The sequence below is a fragment of the Hypanus sabinus genome, chromosome 11 (genome assembly GCF_030144855.1).
Source record: "Hypanus sabinus isolate sHypSab1 chromosome 11, sHypSab1.hap1, whole genome shotgun sequence".
In the NCBI taxonomy this organism is placed as follows: Eukaryota; Metazoa; Chordata; class Chondrichthyes; order Myliobatiformes; family Dasyatidae; genus Hypanus; species Hypanus sabinus.
In genome coordinates, this window is record NC_082716.1 from 101,680,480 (window position 1) to 101,706,713 (window position 26,234).

The 26,234-nt window shown below is 45.7% G+C and overlaps 1 protein-coding gene and 1 long non-coding RNA gene across 5 annotated transcripts in view; one reads left to right on the forward strand and one right to left on the reverse strand.

The window, feature by feature from the left end:
* Window positions 1–26,234, reverse strand: part of LOC132402225 (leucine-rich repeat and fibronectin type III domain-containing protein 1-like) — a 485,636-nt gene that overhangs the window by 60,818 nt on the left and 398,584 nt on the right. Inside the window, exons 2-3 of one of the 4 annotated variants that reach the window (XM_059984991.1) lie at window positions 14,674–14,908; window positions 11,995–13,402 (exon numbers count right to left, since the gene is read on the reverse strand). In XM_059984991.1, coding sequence (XP_059840974.1) covers window positions 11,995–13,385 — 1,391 coding nt within the window. In that variant the 5' untranslated portion in view covers window positions 13,386–13,402; window positions 14,674–14,908. Of the gene's footprint in view, window positions 1–11,994; window positions 13,508–14,673; window positions 15,264–26,234 lie in introns of those variants that run through there. The other 3 variants (XM_059984989.1, XM_059984992.1, XM_059984990.1) reach the window with 3 other exon arrangements.
* Window positions 1–26,234, forward strand: part of LOC132402226 (uncharacterized) — a 107,687-nt gene that overhangs the window by 53,293 nt on the left and 28,160 nt on the right. The window lies entirely within an intron of this gene.

The following is a 26,234-nucleotide window of genomic DNA, read 5'->3' on the forward strand; positions in this document are numbered from 1 at the left end:
AGTGGACAGTGTGAGAGTGGACAGTGTGAGAGTGGACAGTGTGAGAGTGGACAGTGTGAGAGTGGGCGGTGTGAGAGTGGACAGTGTGAGAGTGGACAGTGTGAGAGTGGGCGGTGTGAGAGTGGACAGTGTGAGAGTGGACAGTGTGAGAGTGGGCGGTGTGAGAGTTTGGAGCTCAGGCTTTGGCTCAAAAGTTTTCAGCAAAGAGACATAAGTAACATGCAGGTAGAGAAACAGATTTGTTCACTTGTTAACTTGTTTATTTGTGATCATAGTCTTTCCATGTCCAGAAGTGGTTTGCCTTTGCCTTTTTCTGGGCAGTGTCTTTACAAGACGGGTGACCCCAGCCATCATCAACACTCTTCAGAGGTTGTGTGCCTGGTGTCAGTGCCAGGACTTGTGATTTGCACCAGCTGCTCCCGTGGCTTCACATGACCCTGATCAGGGGTCGCGGTGGATGGTGCAACAAAGGAAGTAAGCAGACAGTGCTGTGGTCGTTTCTCATCGTAACAGATATATCCCTTTGGATACTGTTGGCAGGGTAATCTTCCAGAGGCCAGCACCAGTAACTGGGTTGGGGACTCCGTGCACAGCTCTGAGGCAAAGAATGAAAGGGTAAGGTCAGGCAGAGTGATGGTGACTGGGGACTCAATAGGAAGGAGCTCGTTGGTTCTGAAGGTGGCAATGGGGATAAGCTCCCACTACCTATTCAATGCTCCACTCCCAGCAGTGTGCATCTCAAATAACCTTTGACAACCAAGTCCAGCTCCTGGCTTTCACGTGTGGCTGAGCTACTAAGCCCAGCGAAACCATTTCCACCAACAGGAAAAAGGGCAAAGGTGGGTTTCTGGTGCCTTAAAAACAGTCGCTTTGGGTAGACGGGGCTCGTCAGCCGCAACTGGCAGCTCATCGAGGAGAAGGAAAACTCTGATCTCAAGACTCCACTGCCTTGCCGCTGTACCCACTCATGAGGAAGTCTTCAGGAATTAACCCCTGCAGGAAAAATCCGGAGCTGGAGCCCATAAAGCAGTCCAACATTGCATTCATTGTTGACTGGTAACTCCCGTGATGCTGCTGGTACCAAACTGTATCGGTCTTTGCCGTTCCATTGGGTTCATCAAATGTGTGCACAGGGGGATCTTGCGACATGGGCAGCAGCTTGCTCTCCATATTGCACTGCCCAGGCTTGTGTATCGACAGCTAGGACCCAACCTCTATGGTTGACCCTGATCAACAAAGACCTCAGACAGTCAGGGGCACAGGTAAGTATTTCTGTAGCCCTAGTTAATGCTCTATAATGGTAATGTAGGGTAACATAATGGGTATCAGGTGACACACATTGTTTATAATAGTAACTGTTCTACATAATTCACAAACTCTGGCATTGCATTGTTTTGTTCACTTTAAGAGACGACGTCTGACATAATGACTTCAGTTTCAGGTGACTGCTTTTGGTTTGCTCATAATGGAAGTAAAGGGCTGTGGCTTTTGTTAAGCACAGAAAACGATTCTCCCATGTTTTATTCGAGAATACTACAGTATGCTGTCTCCCTGGTGCCAGGGTCAAGGATGTCTCACAACATTCACAAGGCAATCTGAGAGGGGTAGGTGAACATCCAGAGATTGTGGTCCATTTTGGTACCAAAGTTCAAAGAAAATTTTATTACGGAAGTATATATATGTCACAACCCTGAGATTTATCTTCTTGCGGGCATTCTCAGCTAATCCATAGAACAACAAGTATAACAGGATCAATGAAAGATCAACTACAAGTACATCGGGCTGCACCTGGGTGACAGGCTTGACACAGAGGCTATATACAAGATGCTATCTAGATATGCCACTATTTCATCCTTAGTAATGGACTCTAGCATCTTCCCCATCACCGATGTCAGGCTGACAGGTCAATAGTTCTCTGTTTTCTCCCTCCCTCCTTTCTTAAAAAGTGGTATAACATTAGCCATTCTCCAATCCTCAGGAACTGATCCTGAATCTAAGGAACATTGGAAAATGATTACCAATGCATCCACAATTTCCAGGGCCACCTCCTTTAGTACCCTAGGATGCAGACCATCTGGACCTGGGGATTTGTCAGCCTTCAGTCCCATCAGTCTTCTCATCACCATTTCCTTCCTAATGTCAATCTGTTTCATTTCCTCTGTTACTCTATGTCCTTGGCCCATCCATACATCTGGGAGATTGCTTGTGTCTTCTTTAGTGAAAACAGATCTAAAGTACTCATTAAGTTCTTCTGCCATTTCTCTGTTTCTCATAACAATTTCACCCAATTCATTCTTCAAGGACCCAACATTGTTCTTAACTATCTTCTTTCTCTTCACATACCTAAAAAAGCTTTTGCTATCTTCCTTTATATTCCTGGCTAGCTTGCGTTCGTACCTCATTTTTTCTCCCCATATTGTCTTTTTAGTTAAGTTCTGTTGTTCCTTAAAAACTTCCCAATCATCTGTCCTACCATTCACCTTAGCTCTGTCATACTTCCTTTTTTTTAATGCTATGCAATCTCTGACTTCCTTTGTCAACCACTGTGGCCCCTTTCCTCTCTTTGAATCCTTCCTTCTCTGGGGGATGAACTGATTTTGCACCTTGTGCATTATTCACAAGAATACCTGCCATTGCTGTTCCACTGTCTTTTCTGCTAGGCTATCCGTCCAGTCAACTTTGGCCAGCTCCTCCCTCATGGCTCCATAGTTTCCCCTGTTCAACTGCAACACTGACACCTCCGAGCTGCCCTTATCCTTCTCAAATTGCAGATAAAAACTTATCATGTTATGATCACTACCTCCTAATGGCTCCTTTACTGCAAGATCGCTTATCAAATCCTGTTCATTACATAACAATAAATCCAGAATAGTCTTGTCCCTGGTCGGCTCTCGTACAAGCTGTTCCAAGAATGCCTCCCGTAGGCACTCTACAAACTCCTTATCCTGGGGTCCAGCACCAACCTGATTCTCCCAGTTCACCCACATGTTGAAATCCCCCATAACTACTGTGACATTACCTTTGCCACATGCCAATGTTAACTCCCTATTCAACTTGCACCCAATATCCATGCTACTGTTTGGTGGCCTGTAGACAACACCCATTTGGGTCCTTTTGCCCTTACTATTCCTCAGTTCTATCCACACAGATTCTACTCCTGACCCTATGTCCCCCCTTGCAAAGGACTGAATCTCATTCCTCACCAACAGGGCCACCCCCACCCCCTCTGCCCACATTTCTGTCCCTACAACAGCACGTATACCCTTGTGCATTCATTTCCCAGGTCTGATCTCCCTGCAGCCATGTCTCCGTTATCCCAACAACATCATAGTTACCCATTCACACCCGGGCTTCAAGCTCATCCGCCTTATTTCTGACACTTCGTGCATTCAGATATAGAATTTTTAGCCCATTTCTCCTCTCTCTGTTTGAATATCTATCTATCCAGGGTACAGAGGACACCAAACTATGCAAATACAAATATAAATAAATAGCAATAAATAACAACAACATGAGATAATGAGATAAAGAGTCCTTAAAGTGAGATCATTGGTGGGGACATCTCAGTGATGGGGCAAGTGACTGTATTTGTCCCCTTTAATTCAAGAGCAGTCGGTTGAGGAGCAGAAACTGTTCCAGAGCCTGGTGGTGTGACCTTCTACCTGATGGCAGCAGTGAGAAGAGAGCATAACCTGGGTGGTGGGGATCTGTGATGATGGATGCTGCTTTCCTATGTCAGCAATTCACGTAGATGTGCTCAATGGTTGGGAAGGCTTTACCCGTGCTTTACTAGCCAAATCCATTACCTTTTATAGGATTTTATATTCAAAGGCATTGGTGCTTCTATATCAGGTCAAGATGCAGCCAGTCAATACACTCTCCACTACACATCTATAGAAATTTGTTGGCAAACACGAGGAAATCTGTAAATGCTGGAAATTCAAGCAACACACACAAAATGCTAGTGGAACGCAACAGGCCAGGCAGCATCTATAAAGAGAAGCACTGTCAACATTTCGGGCCGAGACCCCCTGTTAGGACTAACTGAAAGGAAAAATAGTAAGAGATTTGAAAGTAGGACGGAGAGGGGAAAATGCAAAATGATAGGAGAAGACCGGAGGGGGTGGGGTGTTTCAAGGCGGTGGGGGCCAGGGAACTTAAAATCATTGAAAAAATTCAAAGCCTGAGAAGTGTCACGAACATAGGTGGGAAGGGATTGAACAAGGGGGGGATAAAACAGTGTCAAGGTATGCAAAAATGAGTTCAGTGGAGCAGGAGCAAGCTGAGACAATGGGTCTACCTGGACAGGCAGGTTTGTAGATCTTGGGTAGGAGGTAGAAACGGGAAGTGCGGGGTGTGAGAACTATGAGGTTGGTGGCAAAATGAACATTGACTTCTCTAACTTCCGTTAATGCCCCTCCTCCCCTTCTTACCCCATCCCTGATATATTTAGTCTTTATTTTTCCCCTTCATTTTTTTTCTTTCTCTCTCTGCCTATCACTCTGCCTGCTCTCCATCTCCCTCTGGTGCTCCCCTCCCCCTTTCTTTCTCCTGAGGCCTCCCGTCCCATGATCCTTTCCCTTCTCCAGCTCTGTATCACTTTTGCCAATTACTTTTCTGGCTCTCAGCTCCACCCCACCCCCTCCGGTCCGCTCCTATCATTTTGCATTTTCCCCTCCCCCTCCTATTTTCAAATCTCTTACTATCTTTCCTTTCAGTTAGTCCTGACGAAGGGTCTTGGCCCGAAACATCGACAGCGCTTCTCCCTATACATGCTGCCTGGCCTGCTGTGTTCCACCAGCATTTTGTGTGTGTTATAGAAATCTGTTGATGTTTTAGATGTCATGCCAAGTCTCTGTAAACTTCAGCACCCTCGGCATGAGCAGGGATAAGGTCCTGTAAGGGATTTAAAGCAGCAAGATAGAAACTTAAAGAGCAAGTCACCCAGAGTTGTAATCGCAAGATTACCTCCCATACTAGATGCTAGTAGACGTGAGCCGAAAGGTCAACTGAAGGGGCAGCCAGTCAGGACCGCGGCAAGTGGACGGGAGTTTGTATAAACTCCGGAAGTCCCAGAGAGAAACGCCGGCCACACACGAAGGGTGTCACTTCTGCAAGCTAATTGCCAAGCTTGGCGGACACCACACCATCAAACAAACTTGTACACTTCACTACAGTGAGAACCTGACCACTTCCTGTTAATTTATACAATTTTACCCTAATTGAAACATATTTAAATAACTGAAATGTACTTCAACGCGTTCGGTTTAGTGGCTTCTAGTGCTTTAAGTGTTTTAATTATTTTCAATTTCTAAAATAATTGTACTGTTTTAAAAACTGCAATTATTTGTGAACACTTCTGAGTGTTTATGAATGTTTGTGGATGTCAAGGTTGCGAATACCTAGTCTCTTTGAAGTTATCGACAGCTCGGGATATCTGGGGCTGAGGTGGGAACAAACGATGTGGGGCTGGGTTTATCAGAGAAATGGCAGGAGTCCCCTTCCCCATGTGTGCCGCTCCTGGAGGCGAGTGGCCATGCTGGAATCACCCGTTTCTGTTGACTGTGGCAGCAGTACAAAGGAATATATAATAATCGAAACAATAACCATGAATTACAGTAACTATATAATCAAGCAGTGCAAAAACTGATAGTGGGGTAGTGTTTATGAGTTCAGTGACATTCAGAAGTCAGGTGGCGGAAGGGAAGATGCTGTTCCTGAACCGTTGAGGCCCAATCACACAGATGAGAAAATCTGCAGACGCTGGAAATCCGAGCAATGCACACAAGGTGCTGGAGGAACTCAGCGGGTCAGGAGAAGAGTACGGTTGACGTTTGGGGCCGAGGTCTAGTCCTGCTGAAGGCTCTCAGCCCGTTCACTCTTTTCCATCGATGCTGCCTGGCCTGCTGAGTTCCTCCAGCATTTTGTGCATGTTGCTTGAATCGCTGAGTGTGTACCTGCAGGCTCCTGTACCTCCTCCCTGATGGTAGCGATGAGAAGAGAGCATGACCTGGGTGATGGTGGGGGGCGGGGAGGAGGTGTCCTTAATGATGGTCGCCGCCTTTTTGAGGCATGTCTCCTTGAAGATGTCCTGGATACTACGGAGGACAGTGCCCATGATGGACCTGACTGAGTTTACCACTCTCTGCAGCATACAGTACTTCGATCCCATGCAGCAGAACCCCAGTCCCTTTGCAGGATGGAAAGCTGCAGAGAGTTGTAAACCTAGCTCATTCTCACTGACACTCCCACTTGTGATAAATACAGCTAAACTTTCAAATCTTTATAGGTGTAGAGAAACAGGCCATTCAGCCCATCGAGTTCGTGCCAGCTGTTATCCCACCAACCTGCACCAAGACCATTGGCCTCCTCAGGCCTCCATATATATTATATACCTATCCAAATTTCTCTTCAATGTTGTAGTCAGACCCACATCCACCACTTCCACATTCTTACCACCCTCCAAGTGAAGACATTGCCCCTCAGGTTCCCCTTATCAGTCTGAGTGCATCGGGGATCTGTGTCCTGTGATGCAGTGTACTGTTGCTACTAAACCTTTCCCTTCTCACCTTAGAACACAGAACATAGACCAGTACAGTTGAGGAACAAATCCTATGGCTCACAGTGTTCTGCCGAAACAGCGAAAAAGCAAATCAAAAACACCCAAAGACTAATCCTTCTGATCTACACCATGTCCATGTCCCTCCATCTTCCTCACTCCATGTGCCTATCCAAACACCTCTGAAAAGCCTCTAATGCATCTGTCTCTAACACCACACCAAGCAGGGCAATCCAGGCATCCACCACTCTGAGTAAAAAACTTATTCCTCACATCCCCCTTGAAACTACCCCCTCTCATCTTCAATGGAAGCCCTCTGATATAAGACATCTCTACCCCGGGAAATAGGTATTCTCCATCCACTCTATCTATGTCTCTCATAACTTTATAATTCTCTATCGGATCTCCCCTCAGCCTCTGCCGCTGCAGAGAAAACAACCCAAGTTAATCCAGCCTCTCATGATAGCACATACCCTCTAAACCAGGCAGCATCCTGGTAAACCTCTTCTGCAGCCTTCCAAAGCCTCAACATCCTTCCTATAGTGGGGCAAGCAGAACTGTGTGCAATACTCCAGATGGGGCCTAACCAGAGTTTTATAAAGTTGCAACATAACCTCTTGACTTTTGAACTAAATGCCTTGATAATAAAAACAAGCACCTTCTCATTCTTGACATCATGGGCTTGGGTGAAAATGCACATTCACCTGATTTTATACTCCTTTAACACATCAGTGTTCATTTTCTCTATTCAAAAACATATTTTAAAGTTGTCCCAGATAGTCATGACGCTTTCAGATAACATGAGCCATCCCAGAAACTCTATTGGCTGGGTTAAATGTGTTGACATTTGAGCTTACCGTATGGTTCCAGTTTGTGGTTAGTCCGTGGACTATTCCTAGAGGGGACACACCAGGAAGAGATGGACACCACCTGCAGGAGTATCGGTTTGGGAACTGTACCAAGGAGTGGCAAACGGGTTTTAAATCAGTTAAGGGTGAGGTGATGTATTTTGGAAAGTCCATAAGGCCATGAGATATTGGAGCAGAATTAGGCCATTTGGCCTGTTGAGTCTGCTACACCATTTCATCATGGTTGATCCAATTTTCCTTACAGCCCCAGTCTCCTGCCTTCTCCCCGTCACCCTTCCTGTCCTGCCCACTTCAGAATCTATCAACCTTTGCCTTGAATGCACCCAGTGAATTCCACAGCTTCACCACTCTCAGGCTAAACATCCAAAATTCAAAAGTTCAACGTAAATTTTATTATCAAAGTACAGATATGTCACTATATACAACCCCGAGATTCAATTTCCTGCAGGCATACTCAGCAAATCTATAAAACAGTAACCATAATAGGATCAATGAAAGATTGACCATCGTGAACAAACTGTGCAAATGAAGATATAAGTAAATAGCAGTAAATAATGCGAACTTGAGATAACAAGATAAAGGGTCCTTAACATGAGACCATTGGTTGTGGAACATCTCATTGGATGGGCAAGTGAGTGTAGTTATCCTCTGTTAATCAGAAGCCTGATGGTTGAGGGGTAGTAACTGTTCTTGAGTCTGGTGGTGCAAGTCCTGAGGCTCTTGGACCTTCCACTGATGTCCAAGACCAGCATAAAATTTACACTATGAACTGGGGGACACTAGGGAGTGTAATGGACCTTGTAGTACAAATCCATTGGCTCTGAAAGCAGAGTCATGGGTAGATGTGGTGGTGAAAGAGGCATTCTACCACATTGACCTTCATCAATCAGGGCAAAATGTAGGAGCTGGGACAATATGTTGCAGTTGTACGAGTTGTTCGGAAGGCCACACTTGGAGTGCTGTTTGCAATTTTGGTTACCCTGTTAGGTGAAAGGCACAGTTAACCTGGAGTTCCCAAAAGGTTAATCTGCAGGATGAGTTGGTATTACGGAAGGCAAATGTGATGTTAGTGTTTATTTCAAGAGGATTAAAATAGAAAAGCAAGGAGGCAATGTTGAGGCTTTTTAAAACACTGATGAGGCCTCACTTGGAGTACTGAGAGCAGTTTTGGGCCCCTTTTCCCAGAAAGGATGTGCTAAACCTGGAGAGGGTTCAAAGGAGGGTCACGAAAATAACTCAGGAGTTGAAAGGCTTATCATATGAGGAGTGTTTGATGGCTTTTAGCCTGAGGTGTGACCTCATTAGCTTATCAAATGGTGAAAAGTCTTGATTGAGAGGATGTGGGGGGAGTGGTGTTTCCTATGGTTGGGGAGTCTAAGATGAGAGGACTCAGCCCCAGAATGACCCTCTTAGAACAGAGATGAGGAGGAATTTCTTTAGCCAGAGAGTGGCGAATCTGTGGAATCTGTTGCCACATGTAGCTGTGGAGGCCAGGTCATTGGGTATATTTAAGACAGTGGTTGATAGATTCTTGATGGGTCAGGGCATGAAGGGATACGGGGAGAAGGCAAGAGATTGGGGCTGAGAAGAAAATGGACCAGCCACGATGAAATGGCGGGACAGACTTGACGGGCCAAATGGTCTAATTTTTCTCCTTTATCTTATGGTCTATAAGAGACCAGAGACAATTTGTGAGGATTTTGCCAGGACAACGGAGCCTCAGTAAAAGGGAGAGTCTGGCCAGGCTGGGTCTTTATCCCTTGAAACATAAGAGAATCTTGAAGAAATGTCGCAAATGATGATAGGTGGAAATAAGGTGGATGATAACAGATTTTTTTCCCCTGGCGTAGGATGAGGCAAAGATTTAGGATGCAAGGGGCAAAGATTTAAAGGGGAACTGAGGGACATATTTTCATGCAGAGGGTGGTCAGTGTAAGGAATGAGCTGCCAGAGCGAGGTACAATAATGTAATTTACAAAGTACTTGGAGATATACACAGAGGGCTTGTAGGGATACAGGCTGAACACAGGAAATTGGGACTAGCCAAGTAGAAATGGAATGGATGGGCCAATGAACCTACTTCCCTACTATTTTGCTCTTTGACTGTGTGTACCATGGACTGGATGGGCCGAGTGGCCTGTTTCTGTACTGTTTGATCAATGACTCTAATCTGAGGTAGTGATATAGGTGCGAGGTGAACTGATTTTGCTCCTGTGCTTTACCGGGTACTTCAACTACAGGCAGCCTCCTTGCACAACGTGCTCTAGAGAAACAGAAATATGAAAGCCGCAATGGAGCCAGAAGCAGTGGTTGGAGCTAACTGTGAAGGCACTTCAGAATTAGCTGGTCTCTCTATTTCACCACTCCACTGACAGGCCCCACCAAGCACAGGACAGATACCAGCGCCACTCCAAATGTAGAACATAGAAACACATTATAGCACTGGAACAGGCCCTTCAGCCCAATATCTGTGCTAGCCATGATGCCAAATTGAACTCAACCGATCTGCATACGTGTGATTCATATTGCAGCACTCTAAATGGACTATCAAAATTGCTCTTCAATATTTACGTACACCAGCCCGTAGGGCAGCCCATTTCAGGCACTCACTTCTATCCGCGTTAAAGAAGTCAAGGCAAGTCGATTGACATTTAACTATTTACATATATACCACCAAATCAGACGACGTTTCTCTGAACCAGAGCATGAAGTGCAGTAGTACACATAATGCACATATAACACACAATAATTTAGGAATGTAAGAATAAAATTTACAGCTGAATCATAAATAAATAAATGAATTAAAGTGCATAAATTAAATATTGTCAGGTACAGAACAGATGAACGGTGACACTTCAAACTTGATGCGGCAGGGAGTTCTGAAGCCCAAAGGCTTGAGGAAAGAAACTGTTTCTCATCGTGACTGTTCTTGTTTTTATGCATTGGAGTCTTCTGCCTGACGGTACAAAGTAAAAAAGGGTGCTGGATGGATGTGTAGGATCCTGGAGTGCTCCTGACCATCCCCGATGAACGGTTGGGAAACCCCTGTAATTCTCCCAGCCGTTCTCGCCTTCCTTTGTAGGGACATTCAGGCCAATGCTCAGCTGATGCCGTACCAGATGGAGATGCAATTTGTCAGGACGCTCTCAAAGGTGCTTCTGTAAAATTCAGTTAAGGTGGTGGGGGGGCCTCTCTTGCCTCCGTCTCCTTAGGAATTGGAGGTGCTGCTATGTCATCTTGTTCTGTGAGGAGTTATTAAGGGACCAAAGAGGTCATCCTTGATGTGTACTCCCTGGAACTTGTTGCCCTTAACTCTCTCTGGGGAGAAGATCTTACCCCTCACAACTCTATTAAAGTTTCCACTTCTCACTTTAAACCTATACCCTCTTGGATTTGACATTCCCGCCCTGGGAAGAAGTCTCTGCCCCCATAATCTGATAAACAAGGCACCTGCACTCAAAAGAAAACAATTTGTCTAAAACATAAGAGATTCTACAGATGCTGGAAATCGAATGCAACACACTCAGCAGGTCTATGGAAGTGAGCAAACAGTCGCCATTTCGGGCTGAGACCCTTCTTCAGAACTGGGAAGGAAGGGGAAAAGACGCTAGAATAAAAAGGAAGGAGAATAGCTAGAAGGTGATAGGTGAAGCCAAGTAGGTGGGAAAGGTAAAGGGTTGGAGCGGAAGGAATCTGATAGGAGAGAAGAGATGACCATTGGAGAAAGGGAAAGAGGAGGGGACTCAGGGGGGAAGTGATAGGTAGGTGAGAAGAGGTCCAGAGAGGGGAGTAGAAGAGCGGAGGAGAGGTAAGGGAAAAATTAGTGTACCAGAAGGAGAAATCAATATTCATGCCATCAGATTGGAAGCTACCCAGACTGAATGTAAGTTGTTGCTGCACCATCCTGTGGGAGGCCTCATCCTGGCACAAGAGGAAGCCATGGACAAAAAGGATGGAATGGGAATGAGAATTGGAATTAAAATGTTTGGCCACTGGGAAGTTCCACTCCTGGCGGATGGAAGCGGTCCCCCAATTTATGACAGGTCTCTCCAACATAGAGGAGCACACCTGTACGCCTGCTCCTTAATGCAAATATCTAAGCAGCCATTCACGTGGCAGCAACTCAATGCATAAAAGCACACAGACATGGTCAAGAGGTTCAGTTGTCATTCAGACCAAACATCAGGGTGGGGAAGAAATGTGATCTAAGTGACTTTGACAGTGGGATAGGTGCCTGGCAGGTTGGTTTGAGTATCTCAGAAATTGATTTCCTGGGCTTTTCATGCACAACAATCTAGAGATTACAAATAATGGTTGATAAAATGAAAAAAAAACATCCAGTGTATAGCAGTTCTGTGGGTGAAAGTGCCTTATTAATGAGAGAAATCAGGAGAGAATGGCCGGACTGGTTCAGGCGACAGTAACTCAAGTAACCACACATTACAACAGTGGTGTGCAGAAGAGCATTTCTGAATGCACAGTACTTTGAACCTAATATGAGAGGTACCTAATAAAGTGACCACTGAGATTATATCATTGTTTCGGCTGTCGACTCTGAGCACTTACCTGTAGACCAGGGTGTTGTCAGTGGAGCTATTGTACTGAATTTGGTACATGCGGATCCTAGGGATGGGGTGCTGAGAAGGCCAGCGGATCAGGGCAGATGTTGTGCTCAAGTCTGTCACCACCACCTTCTTCTCCTGAGAACTTTTGGTGTCACTGCCGTTGGAGGAGGAGCCTGATTTAGTGGAAGTGGTGATGTCCGAGGATCCTGGGGCAGGCTCTTTCTGCTGGCTCGTGAAGTTGACCAGGTGAGGCAGCGGGATGATCCCAATGGTGATGTTGGTGGCTGACTCACCCGCAGCGTTGGAGGCAATGCAGGTGAACATGCCGTTGTCCTTGAGTGTGGTGATCAGAATGTCCAGGGTTCCATTGTCATAGACGATTGTTCTGGATGAGTTAGATACCAGCTTTCCCTCTGGTGAGCTCCAGAGAATGGAGGGATCTGGATCACCAATGGCTTTGCATTTGAGAGTCACTCCCTGACCCTCCACCACAAACACCTTGGTGGCCTGAAGCCGAGTTATAAGAGGAGGCTCACAAACAAAGTCCTCCTCGGAGATCGACCAGAAATACTTGCCCATCAAGTGGGGTGGTGACGCACAGGTCTCCAGGTCATCCATCCGGGTTAGACGCCTGAGCCACAATAGTTCACAGTTACAGTGGAGAGGGTTACCCCCAAAGCTGAGAGTCAGGGAGAAGTACTGAGCACCCTTGGCATTGACCAGTAGCTGAGTCCTTAAGAAGAGAGGGTCAGGGGGAAGTTTCTGCAACCTGTTCGATGTCATGTCCAACCGGGACAACTTGTGCAGGACAGAGAATGTCCCTTCCTCTATGTGGTCGATGAGATTGTGGTCCAAGGTCAAAGTGTTTAGGTTGACCATCTTGGCGATTGCCTCCCAGGGGAAATACTCCAGGTTGTTGTAGGATAGGTCCAGGTCCTCAAGGCAGGTGAGGAAGTCATTGAAGGAACCCTCAGAGATGTGGTGGAGCTGATTGTTGTTGAGGATCAGGTGGCGAAGGTTCACCAGACCCTTCAGGTGCTCATTCACCAGCTTGGTCAGCCTGTTGCTGTCCAGGTGAAGAGCCCGGAGGCCTCGAAGGTCACCGAAGGTCAGCGGCATGATCTGGCTGATGGTGTTCCTGGACAAGGTCAGGTGCACCAGGCTGGTCATGTTGGCAAAGTCTTTCTTCCTCACCGTGGTGATGAAGTTATCGGTCAGCCGCAGCTCCACTGTCCTCCGGTCGATTAACGGCGGCACGAAGAGCAGCCCGGTTTTGGCACAGAGGATGGCGAGGGAAGGCGAGAGGTTCTGGCAGATGCAGCGCTTCGGGCAAAGTTGGGCCTTCACGGCCAGGCTGAGCACCAGCAGGGAGAAGAGGAAGCGCTCCATCATCAGTCAGACCAGAGGTTCTGTGGAGGAAGAAGAGGGAAGCAGCATTATCAAAAACACAAGAGATTCTGCAGACGCTGGAAATCCAGAGCAACACATACAAAACATGGAGGAGCTCAGCAGGTCAGGCAGCATCTATGGAGAGGAATAAACAGTCAACGTTTTGGGCCATGACCCTTCATCAGGACAGGAAAGGAAGGGGGAAAAAGCCAGATTAAGGTGATGGGTGGAGGGAGGGGGAAGAGAAGGAGTACAAGCTGACAGGTGATAGGTGAGACCAAGTAAAGGGGGAAGGTGGGAGGCTTGTGGAAGGTGGATGAAGTAAGAAGCTGGGGGGTGATAAGTGGAAGAGGTAAGAGGCGAAAGAACAAGAAATCTGATGCTACAAGACGAGACCATGGGAAAAAGAGAAGGAGGAGGGGGGTGATGGGCAGGTGAGGAGGAGAGAAGGGGTAAAGGGGAGTTAGAATGGGGAATGAAAGAGAGTAATTACTGAAAATTAGAGAAAATTGGTGTTCATGCCATCAGGTTGGAGGCTACCCAGACAGAATACGAGGAATTGCTGCTCCCATCTTTCAGAGGCCTCATCATGACAGTGGACAGACAGGTCTGAATGGGAAGTTGGATTGAAATGGGTGACCGCGGGTGAGTCCCATCTTTTGTGGCGGACGGAGCAAAGATGCTCAACGAAGCAGTCCCACAGCATTGGAGACAAGTCTACCCAATACCATGGTGATGCTCACCTTGACACATGTCCCACCACTTGACACAACAGAGCCTCTTATCAGTGTAAATGTGGGTCTGATCATATGCTTCTCCCACCTGACTGCCCTTCGTGCTAAGCAGTTCCTCAGCTCAGCGGAACAGTTTCTACTGACAGGAGAAGGGGCAAAAGTGGGTTTCTGGCACCTTAAAACCAGTCGCTTCAGACAGATGGGTTTATCAGCTGTGATCAGCAGCTCACCCAGGAGAAGATAAAACTCTGATCTCAAACCTCCACTGCTTTGTGGGGAAGGCCTTGGGACTAAATCCTGAGGGGAAAAAAAATAAAGGAGCTCGAGTCCCTAAAGCAGACATACGTTTGTCTATAACCATGTGAAATACTACTGATAGATGGGCTATTATATTACTATGACTACCAAAGCAGCTTTGGAAGCTATTACGGGCTTAATGCAAAAGCTTACTGAGGAGTTTCAACAGTTCAGAAAAGAAGCAACGGCTGATTCGCAACAAATCAATGCTGAAATTAAACAAATAGCTTCGAAATTAGAAGATATTCAGGCAGACCTACGTTGAGTTCAACATTGACTGGGAACACCTGCGACACTGCTGGTGCCAAACTGCATTGGTCTCTGCGATTCCTTTGCATTCATCAGACGTATGGTGAGGGGGAGTTTGCTACGCAGGCAACAGCTCGCTCTCCACGTTGCACTGGCCTGGCTGCCTATCTGCAGTGTCCATGGTCGGCCCCAGCCGACAGAGGCCGACAGAGTTTGTTACTGGGTTCAATGGAACTCCTTGTGCACCTGAAATTCATGGAATAAACAGTGTGTATGACAATAAATACAAACAACAAATAAATGAAAGAGTGCAAGGACAAACGAGAAAATCTGCAGATGCTGGAAATCCGAGCAACACACACTAAGTGCTGGAGCTACTGAGCAGGCCAGGGAGCACCTGTGGAAAGGAGTAAAGAGTTGACCTTTCAGGCTGAGACCTTTCATCAGGACTGGAACAAAAAAGACAATGTTGTCGGGACTGGAGGACCAGAGTTATAGGAAAAGGTTGAATAGGTTAGGACTTTATTCCCTGGTGTGCAGGGGAACGAGTGGAGATTTGATAGATACATACAAAATTATGAGAGGGTAGAGATAGGCCAGATGCAAGCAGGCTTTTTGCACTGAGGTTGGGTAAGACTAGAACTGGAGGTCATGGGTCAAAGGTGAAATACTTAAGGAGAACCTGAAGGGGAACTTCTTCACTTACAGGGTGGTGAGAGTATGGAACAAGCTGCCAGGGGGAGAGGTGGATGTGGGCTTGATTTCAACATTTAAGAGAAGTTTGAATAGGTGCATGGTTGAAAGGCGGTATGGGGGGGGGGGGGGGGCTATGGTCCAGGTGCAGGTCAATGGAATTAGACAGAATAAGAGTTTGGCATGGAAAGATTGGCCAAAGGGCCTCTTTTTGTGCTACAGCACTCCGTGACTCTAATAATAAGCACAACCAGAGGACACAGCCTCAGAAAAGAGGGACGTCCATTTAGAATGGAGGTAAGGAGGAATTTCTTCAGCCAGAGAGTGGAGAATCTGTGGAATTTATTTGCCACAGGCTGCTGCGGAAAGCAAGTCATTGGGAATATTTAAGACAGAGCTTGATAGGTTCTTGAATAGGGCATGAAGGAATACAGGGAGAAGGAAGGAAATTGAGGCTGAGAGGGAAATGGATCAGCCATGATGGAATGGCAGAGCAGACTCAATGGGCTGAATGGCCTAATTCTGCTCCTATATCTTGTGGTCATAAAATGGGACAGAGATCTGAAGTCAGGCAAACAGACATGCTGAGGTGGCAATAACAGAATAGCTGAAAGCCTGTGATTGCTCATATTGAAAACTCATTGATAGGCATCGTGCCATTGTGCAACAGACTCAAAGTGGAAGAAAATTCTATGGACAGCCAACCCTGAGAAAATGTTCCACAATTGCTAAATTCAGAATGAGTCATGCATTTGTTATGACAGAAGAGGCCACGCACAGTGGCTAGTACTGCTCTCTGCTTTTCAAAGTGTAAACTAAATTTATTTTTAAAGTTTATTCATTTTATTGCGGGCATACTCAGTAAATCCAATAGTCATAATAGAATCAATGAAAGACCGCACCAACAGGGCAAGCAACCAGTATGCAAAAGACAACAAACTGAGCAAATACAAAAAGAAATATGAAATTATTATAATAAGACCATAAGATAGGACAGAATTGGGCCATTTGGCCTATCAGGTCTGTTCTGCCATTTCACCATGGCTGATCCGATATCCCTCTCAGCCCCAACCTCCTGCCTTCCCCCTGTATCTCTTCATGCCCTGACCAATAAAGAATCTATCAACCTCTGCCTTCAATATACCCAATGACTCCACAGGTGTCTGTGGCAACAAATTTTCTAGATTCACCACTCTGGCTAAAGAAATACCTCCCCATTTACATTCTGAAAGGACACCCCTCCATTCTGAGGGTGTCCTCTGTTCTTAGACGCTCCCATCTTTGAAATAATCCTCTCCACATACACTTTATCAAAGCCTTCAATGAGGTCAACCCTCGTTCTTCTAAATTCTAGTGAATACAAGCCCAGAGACATCAAACATTCTTCAAATGACAAGCCGTTCAATCCTGGAATAATTCTTGTAAACCTTCTTTGCACCCTCTCCAGTTCAGCACAACCTTCCTAAAACTAAGGGGCCCAAACCTGCTCAAAATACTCCAAGGAGAAGCTTCACCAGTACTTTATAACATCCTTGCTTTTATATTCTAGTCCTCTTGAAATGAATGCTAACAACAGTCTCAGTTCTGCAAATTAACCTTTAGGGAATCCTGCACAAGCACTTCCAAGTCCCTTTGCACCTCAGTTTTTTTTTGTAGTTTCTTTCCATTTAGAAACTAGTCAACCCTTTCATGTCTTCTACTGGAGTGTGTGATCATACACTTCCCACACTGTATTTCATCTGTCACTTCTTTGCCCATTCTCCTAACCTGTCCAAGTCCTTCTGTAGCTTCTCACTTCCTCAAAACTACCTGCCTCTCCACCTATCTTCATATTGTCTGCAAACTTTGCAACAAAACCATCAATTCCATCATCCAAATCAAAGACATATAACATAAAAAGAATCGGTCCCAACACAAACCCCTATGGAACACCACTAGTCACCAGCAGCTAACCAGAAAAGGCTCCCTTTTTTCCCACTCTTTGCCTCCTAATAAATAAATAAACAATAAATATCGAGAACATGAGACAAAGAGTGCTTGAAAGTAAGCCCATAGGTTGTGGGATCATTTCAGTGGTGGAGTAAGTGAAGTTATCCACACTGATTCAGGAGCCTGATGGTTGTGGGGTAATAATTGTTCCTGAACCTGGTGGTGTGGGACCTGAGGCTCATTGTGGTGAGTGAAGTTATCCACACTTGTTCAGGAGCCTGATGGTTGTGGGGTAATACCTGTTCCTGAACCTGGTGGTGTGGGACCTGAGGCTCATTGTGGTGAGTGAAGTTATCCACACTGGTTCAGGAGCCTGATGGTTGTGGGGTAATAATTGTTCCTGAACCTGGTGGTGTGGGACCAGGGGCTCATTGTGGTGAGTGAAGTTATCCACACTGGTTCAGGAGCCTGATGGTTGAGGGGTAATAACTGTTCCTGAACCTCGTGGTGTGGGACCAGGGGCTCATTGTGGTGAGTGAAGTTATCCACACTGGTTCAGGAGTCTGATGGTTGTGGGGTAATATCTGTTCCTGAACCTGGTGGTGTGGGACCTGAAGCTCATTGTGGTGAGTGAAGTTATCCCCTCTGGTTCAGGAGCCTGATGGTTGAGGGGTAATAACTGTTCCTGAACCTGGTGGTGTGGGACCTGAGGCTGATTGTGGTGAGTGAAGTTATCCACACTGGTTCAGGAGCCTGATGGTTGTGGGGTGATAACTGTTTCTGAACCTGGTGGTGTGGGACCTGAGGCTCCTGTTCCTCCTTACTAATGGTTGAGGGGTAATAACTGTCCCTGAACCAGCTGGTCTGGGTCCTGAGGTCTCACAAGGTTGTGTAGTGAAGACACATCTGCCATGATGGAATCCAAAATACAAGTCAGGGAGGAGATCCTTGGTCACAGAGAGAACACGCTGGCAGTAAGCTTTCCCACAAGATCAGACCGGAGACCAGGAGAGCATGGCTGTGAACACAAGGACTGAGAGCAGCCATAAATCCTTCTTAAGTTTGCTCCGGAATGCAAAAATGTCATGGTCAATCCCATCTCCAGTGTAGATGGACTTTAGAAAGAGAATCACATCACCAGCTGATGAGGTTTTCATATCCAGGTCCTCTGGAATAGAGAGGCCTTGTGAGTTCCTGAGATTACGAAAGCAATGCCGCCTGAAGTTAAGCCATTTGGCGCCTCGCTCCTAGTAGAGTCACCCATGGTGGTGAGGTCAATGGGAGGGAGAGGGTGCCAGACAAAGAGCAGTCTAACAGAGAGTGGAGTTGGCAGAAGATGATGACACATCACAAGGTGAAGGAAAGCTGAAGAAGTGAAGGGTCCCCACTCATCTTGCATTCCATGCCACTGGACCCCGTCCCTGATCTGTCAACGACCGTGTGGTGGCTGCCCATGCATCAGCCTCCCCATGCTAAACAAAATCAGGCACAGGCATTCGCCATAAAAAGAATCCTTAACTTCCTGGACATGCTTCTTTGAGTGAGATATATCAGCTCGTTAAGTGGTGCCACAGCTACAGCCTTGCACTCAACGTCAGTAAGATCGAACATAGAAACATAGAAAATAGGTGCAGGAGTAGGCCATTCAGCCCTTCGAGCCTGCACCGCCATTCAGTATGATCATGGCTGATCATCCAACTCAGAACCCTGTACCTGCTTTCTCTCCATACCCCCGATCCCTTTAGCCACAAGGGCCATATCTAACTTCCTCTTAAATATAGCCAATGAACCGGCCTCAACTGTTTCCTGTGGCAGAGAATTCCACAGATTCACCACTCTCTGTGTGAAGAAGTTTTTCCTCATCTTGGTCCTAAAAGGCTTCCCCTTTATTCTTAAACTGTGACCCCTCGTTCTGGACTTCCCCAACATCGGAAACAATCTTCCTGCAACTAACCTGTCCAATCCCTTTAGAATTTTATACGTTTCAATAAGATCCCCCCTCAATCTTCTAAATTCCAGTGAGTATAAGCCTAGTCGATCCAGTCTTTCTTCATATGAAAGTCCTGCCATCCCAGGAATCAATCTGGTGAACCTTCTCTGTATTCCCTCTATGGCAAGAATGTCTTTCCTCAGATTAGGGGACCAAAGCTGCACACAATATTCTAGGTGCAGTCTACCAAGAAACTGATCGTGAGCTTCAGAAAGTTTAAGATGAGGGAACACACACCAGTCCTCATAGAGAGATTAGAAGTGGAAAGGGTGAACAATTTCAAGTTCCTGGGTGTCAATATCTCTGAGGATCTATCCTGGGCCCAACATACTGATGCAGCTACAAGGAAGGTACGACGGTGGTTGTATTTCATGAGGAGTTTGAGAAGATTTTGGGTGCCACCAAAGACTTGCAAATTTCTACAGATGAACCATACAGAGCATTCTAACTGGCTGCATCACCGTCTGGTATGGCCAGGGGGCTACTGCAGAGGATTAAAGATAGAGATTTGTAAACTCAGTCGGCTCCATCACGGGCACTCGCCTCCATAATAGCCTGGAGATCTTAAGGGCCAATGCTGCAAAAAGGTGGCGTCCATCATTAGGGATCCCCATCCCCTCTTCTCGTTGCTACCATTTGGGAGGAGGTACAGAAGCCTGAAGGCACACACTCAGAAACAGCTCCTTCCCCTCTGCCACCTGATTTCTGAATGGTTATTGAACCTATAGACATGACCTCACTACCTTTCTTGCACTACTTATTTAACTAATATATATATACACACTTTAATTCACGGTTTTTATTATTTTGAACTGCAATGCACTGCTGCTGCATAACAACGGATTTCGTGATGAGTCTTTGTGATGTCCAACCTGATTTTGACATGCGGATCCCAGATCGACCTCTGCAGCCACCAATGCACCCAGCAAGAGACATCAAACTCCACTCGAGTGATTGCAATACTAGCATAGGCAGGTTCTGGGGCATCCAAGCCAGGGTTCCTCAGACACAGGGGTGAAGAGAATTTGTGGTTTTCATGCTTCCCCTTGTCAAACGGACCCGAATCTCCCGGCTGCCACCTCCCCCAGTCCACCGTATGGAAATCCCTGCCACCTCCTCGGGGAAGGTTTTGCAATAATCAGCAAGGAACACTTCTCCTGGAATGATTCACGAGTGAGGCAGAGAGGAAATGAAAGGTGGCAGGGTGTCACTAGCTCCTCAAGCTTAGGAGGCTCGAGCTTTGAAATAATTAGATACAAATTGCGGGTCTGCAGATCAGACTGGCTTCATCAATAAATGATGAGTTCTGAAAAAGGCAGTACCTGTTGTGTTAGTTTAACACGAAGACTGCTGTTTGAAAGCATGGATTAAAGAGTGCCTGAAACCCTTAATTGATTAGAGAACCGTATGGTTGTTATCATTATTCAACTTTTCCTGCCTGGCTAACACTGTTTATATTTTCATCCTAATTCTGCAGGAGGTGTGGGTTACACTCGAGCAGAGTTTCCCAACCTGGTCTCCACGGGTAATGCAATGGGTGGAAACATAGGTATAATTCACAACCACCCACATTGGGTTGGGGTTCACTTTAAGAGGCTGGTCTGAGCTGATGTCAGAATGTTGTCAAGTTTTTTTTTACCGTGCTTTATGTTTTGTGCTTGGTTGAGAATAAGGGAGTTGTTACATTTTCCCTTAAGTGTAAAACGTCTCTGCTGTTTTAGTTACAAAAACGTACAATGATATTGGTCCATGGCATTAAAAAAGTTTGGAACCCCTGCATGAGAGTGTGAGTTTCAATGGGAAGTATGGGCATACCCTAGGGCTGTGGACTCTGAAGTGTGAGTTTATCCAACATGTGTGGGGGTTTATAACATTTTGAGAGGCATAGACAGTTGGATTCTTGTTACTTAGGGTAGAAATCAGCTTCAGAATAGAGAGACGTCCATTTAGAACAGAGATGAGGAGGCATTTCTTCAGCCAGAGAGTGATGAAACTGTGGAATTCAATGCCACAGGTAGCCCAGAGGCCAACCTATTGGGTATGTTTAAGGCAGAAGATTGATGGATTCTTGATTACTCAGGGCATGAAAGGGAAGGAGATTGGGGCTGAGAGGGAAATGGATTAGCCATAATGAAATTGGGGAGCAGATTTGATGGGGCAAATAGATGAATTTTGCTCCAATATCATATGGTCTAAATCTCAAATACTGGAGGATGTACATTTAAAGGTTAGAGAGGGTGGATTGAAAGAAGATGCGCTGGGTATTTTTTTAAACACATGAGTGATTGGTCCCTGGAACAGATTGCTGGGGGCACAGGTGGAAGCAGATTGGATATGAGGTGTTAGACATGAATAGGAATGGAATAGAGGGATATGGGCTATGTGTAGGCAGAAAAGATTTCATTTAGTTCAGCATAGTGTCCAGCACAGTCATTGCGGGCCTAAGGGTCTCATCCTATTCTATGATCTGACTGTGGGCTTCCTTTGTGTACCTGACATTTAAGTAATAATCAAATAATCTTATAAATATATATTGTTTGATTAAGCATTGTTTGTTGTTTACATAATTCATTGTGGATATTTGTAAAAAATATGTGAATCGCATATCATGACACTACCATGTGATATGTGCACACCTCGCTTATGGTAAAGAACAAATTTAGACTCACGTCCCTCAGCTCCTTGCTTTTCTTCTTTTGAAGTTACCAAACATAACAGAGGCAACGAGGTATTTTTAAAGCGAGCCTGGGACAACCACCTACCCATTGAAGTGCAGTGAGAAGTTCAAGTTTAAAAAGGAAGCAGTGTGACACGTGTTCTTCAGAGGGGAAGACATAACCAAGTTTAAAAAAAACAGAAAAGGGAAGAATTCACGGGTTCATAAACTGTACCCAATGATAATGATCAATAAAAAAAGAATAGACATGGCTGGAAACGTCGGAAAAATAGGCATGTTCAATTGCACAGTAGATAACTGGCTTGTGTATGGAGCTAATTCGTTAAGATACATGGATTTGTATTTGTATACAAAAGAAAAAATGGCTGGAGTTGCTTAGCACTTTCATGCAAGGGTGTTTATTCAGTGTGTCAAAAAAATCAAACTTGCAAAAATTAGCAAAAATAGTGAAAAGAAAACTGACAATATTTACGAAACGATATCTACCAGAAATCACAATTACAGCTACATACTATATCCAGTGTGAACTCCTAGCAACTTGATCTCTCTCTGTCTTACCGAGAGTGACCCGCCCACCCATAATTTTTACACCAGGACATACAATACTGTCCTTAATTACCCACAAGGTTAACTTCAAACTATGCATGAATCAGAGTATGTTGCATTCCACAATGAGTTACAACCATTACAAAATGAACAGAAATATCTATATTAAATACAGTATACAAACAACATGTACACATCCTCATTACTAAAGAAATGTGTGTGTGTGTGTGTGTGTGTGTGTGTGTGTGCGTGCGTGTGCGTGTGTGTGTGTAAATGCACAAGCTTGAGAGGAGATTTGATAGAGGTATACAAAATTATGAGGGGTATAGATAGGGCAAATGCAAGCGGGGTTCTCCACTGGGACTACAACCAGAGGTCATGGGTAAGGGTGAAAGGTGAAAAGTTTAAGGGGAACATGAGGGTGATAAGAATATGGAACGAGCTGCCATTTGAAGCAGTGCATGTGAGCTCGATTTCAATGCTTCAGTGAGGTTCAGATAGGTATATAGATGGTAGGGGTATGGAGGGCTATGGTCCCAGTGCAGGTCGATGGGAGTAGGAAATTGACAAGGTGTTAGCATGGACCAGATGGGCTGAAGGGTCTGTTGCTGTTCTGTACTTTTCTTTGACTCTATGTGTACGGAGAGTGTTTACTGAACATTCTCCGTCACATAATTGAACAGTATTTGGAAGCAAGTGAAATAGCCAATGATAAACAAGTACCTGAGCTGCACTGGCTATGTAGACTTACCCTGAGAGAGTGAGGCTGGGGATCTAGTGTGTAAAGCCAGCCGTGAATCCTAGGTCAGAGCTTACAACATGACCAGAAGAGCAGGACAGCAGAGGAGCAGGGTGCGTCTCAGAATTCAACAAAGAATAAGACTGAAAAAAGAAAACAGAGCATGAAAGAAACATAAAAATGAACGATGGAGGCCTCAGCAGACACAGGGAGAGGAGGAGACGACTAACGCTCCTCTAGACACAAGGGGAGAGAACATAGAATGGAGATCAATGACAGGAAAAGTCCTCCCCCTCAGAGTGTGCCATCATGCAATAACTCCCAGAAATACTGGAGATTCATGGATCTGGAACAAAAGAGAAATTAAAAGAAATGAATATCAGTAAAGAAATACGGCACCCCGATAAGCCCAAAGCAGATGAATCCAGGAGACTCAGTGATCCCCATCCCTGAGTTTAGAAACAGGAGGTTGTGGAGATTCTAGATGCTCTAGTTATCGTTTTCCAAATGTCTACAGATTTTGGAATGGTTCCTGAAGACTGGGGTGTTGGCAAATGACATAAGAGTGGAGAAAGGAAACAAGGTGGCAGGATAGTGTTGTGGCCAGTACTGGCCACCTGGCTCAATTCCCACCACTGCCTGTAAGGAGTTTGTACTTTCTCCCCGTGACAGCGTTGGTTTCCTCCAGGTGCTCCAGTCTCCTCCCACGGTCCAAAGCCGCATCAGTTTGTGAGTTAATTTGTCATTGTCAAATGGCCCCTGGTTAGGCTAGGGTTAAATCCGGGGGATTGCTGGGCGGTGAGGCTCAAAGGGCCGGAAGGGCCTGTTCCACACTGTATCTCAATCGATTAATCAATCAATCAATCAATCAATTAATATATAAATAAAGGAGGCAGCAAAAGGAGACTTTGATGGCTCTGGACATGTATTTACTGGTGTTTTAGAAGAAGAAGAGAGGTTTGAAACAATCCAAGTATTGAAAGGCCTACATAGAGTGGAGTTGGGAGAATGTTTCCTTCCGTGGGGGTATCTAGGACCAGAAGGAACAGGTTCAGAATAGAAGGACAACTTTTAAAAAACAAAGATGAGCAGGATTTTCTTTAGGGATTTAATAGGGTGGGGAATACGTGGAATTCATTGCCACAGATGGCTGTGGAGGCCAAGACAATGGATATATTTAAAGTGGAGGTTGATAGGTTCTTGATTAGTCAGGGCATCAAAGGGTATAGGGAGAAGACCGGAGAACTGGGTTGAGAGGGACCATAAACCAGTCATGATGGAATGGTGAAGTAGATGGGCTGAATGGCCTAATTTGACTCCTATATCTTATAGCTTTATAATCTTGGTCATAGGGGAAGAGATGAAATTTATGACCGGTTTAGGGTGAGTAACGTTGGTTGAACAAAATCAAATTGTTTTCATGAAAGGAGAAATTGTTTGATCCATTGGAATGCTTTTGAGAATGTACAAAGAAGATGAGTGGAACTGGAGGTGGGGTTGTATGTGCATTTCTTAAAGGAAGTATCTCACACAGAGGTTGATGCACAGGTTAGAGCACATGGTGTTAACGCTTACGTTAACAGAGCCTCTGTGAGACAATACCTGGATGATGGCATAAATTGCCAGTCTCCTTATCTAAATGACATGACAAGGAAATGCAGCAAAGACTGGGAGAAGATACAGGAGCAGCTCCTTCGCACTGCTATCAAACTCCTGAACCATTACCCCCTCCCAGTGAGCCTGCTACATTCTTTTCAGTGAAATTCAACATGGAGTAAGCCCTTCCAGCCCTTTGGCCACCGACCAGCAATCCCGGACGATTTACAATAATCAATTAACCTACCAACCGATATGCCTTTGGAAACCAGAGCATCCGGAGGAAACCCACATGGTCGGGAAAGGAGGTGGGAATCGGGGCAGCTGTGGGGCCCACAGCAGGAGAGGTTGGGCCAGCCCCCAACCCTAAGAGAGATACTGATTCAGAGGATGAGGACCTGGATGTGTGGTATATGCTGCCTTTTGCTAACTCCCCATGAATTGAGGAAGACCTTCTCCCGCTGAGTCAGGTGAAGTGGGAAGACAGCCTGGGTTGCAGTGGGACCCTGCAAAGGATGAAACGGGGTTTGGCCATGGGACAGAGGAGTCCGATTTGCAGGTGAGCAGTAGTGATACACCGGGGGAGGCCTCGCCAGGTAGACTGGAGGTCTCCCCAGTCATGTCTGAACCTGAAGAGTTAGTTGAGGGGGTACGGAGGTCTCAGAGAATTAGGAGACAACTGGATAGGTTGGCCTATGTAGCACCAGCGGAACAGAGTGTGATCCCTACTGTTTTGGGGAGCTATGTCACTGCCCTTTGCACCTGGACTGGACTTTGTGTTTTGCAGGAAGGGCTGGCGAATTATCTCAATGTCATGGGGACATGGGGGGAGAGTGTAACACGCTGTAAGGTTTCACTGCTAAAGTAGTGGCCTCTCTGTAATGTTTCACTGCTAGGGTAATGGTTTCCCTGTAGCAGCAATGTTTGGGCTATGACTGGAGGTAACGGGGGCTTTGGAATGTATGCTAGCCAATGAGAGGCACGTTGTTCTTTCTAGCTGGGATTTTGCTGTCTTTTGTCGGCAAGAAATGAAGAGAGAAAACACAAATAGAAAGAGTTGGTGGACCACCGGACAGAGTGGACTTGGAGCGAGGGTCCGATGGTCAGCAATGCTCAGAGGAGGTCGGTGGGGGTCGAATGGATGATTGCGGGAGCTCCAACGTGCACTTTAGACAGTTTCATTAAAATGGGCCCTTTTTCTTTTCTTTACTAACCCTGTAGTCAGATTAAGATTTTAGAAAGCTCAATTGTTTAATTGCATACGGTGTACTGTCTGATATTTTGCAGTGCAAATTTGTAACCAGGCTACGCATCATGCAGCAACCACACAAATGAGATTTCTCAGTGTGGCTGGGCCAGAGGCTGTCCTACCCTGGACAAGCACATGCTGGCAGAGCCTAAG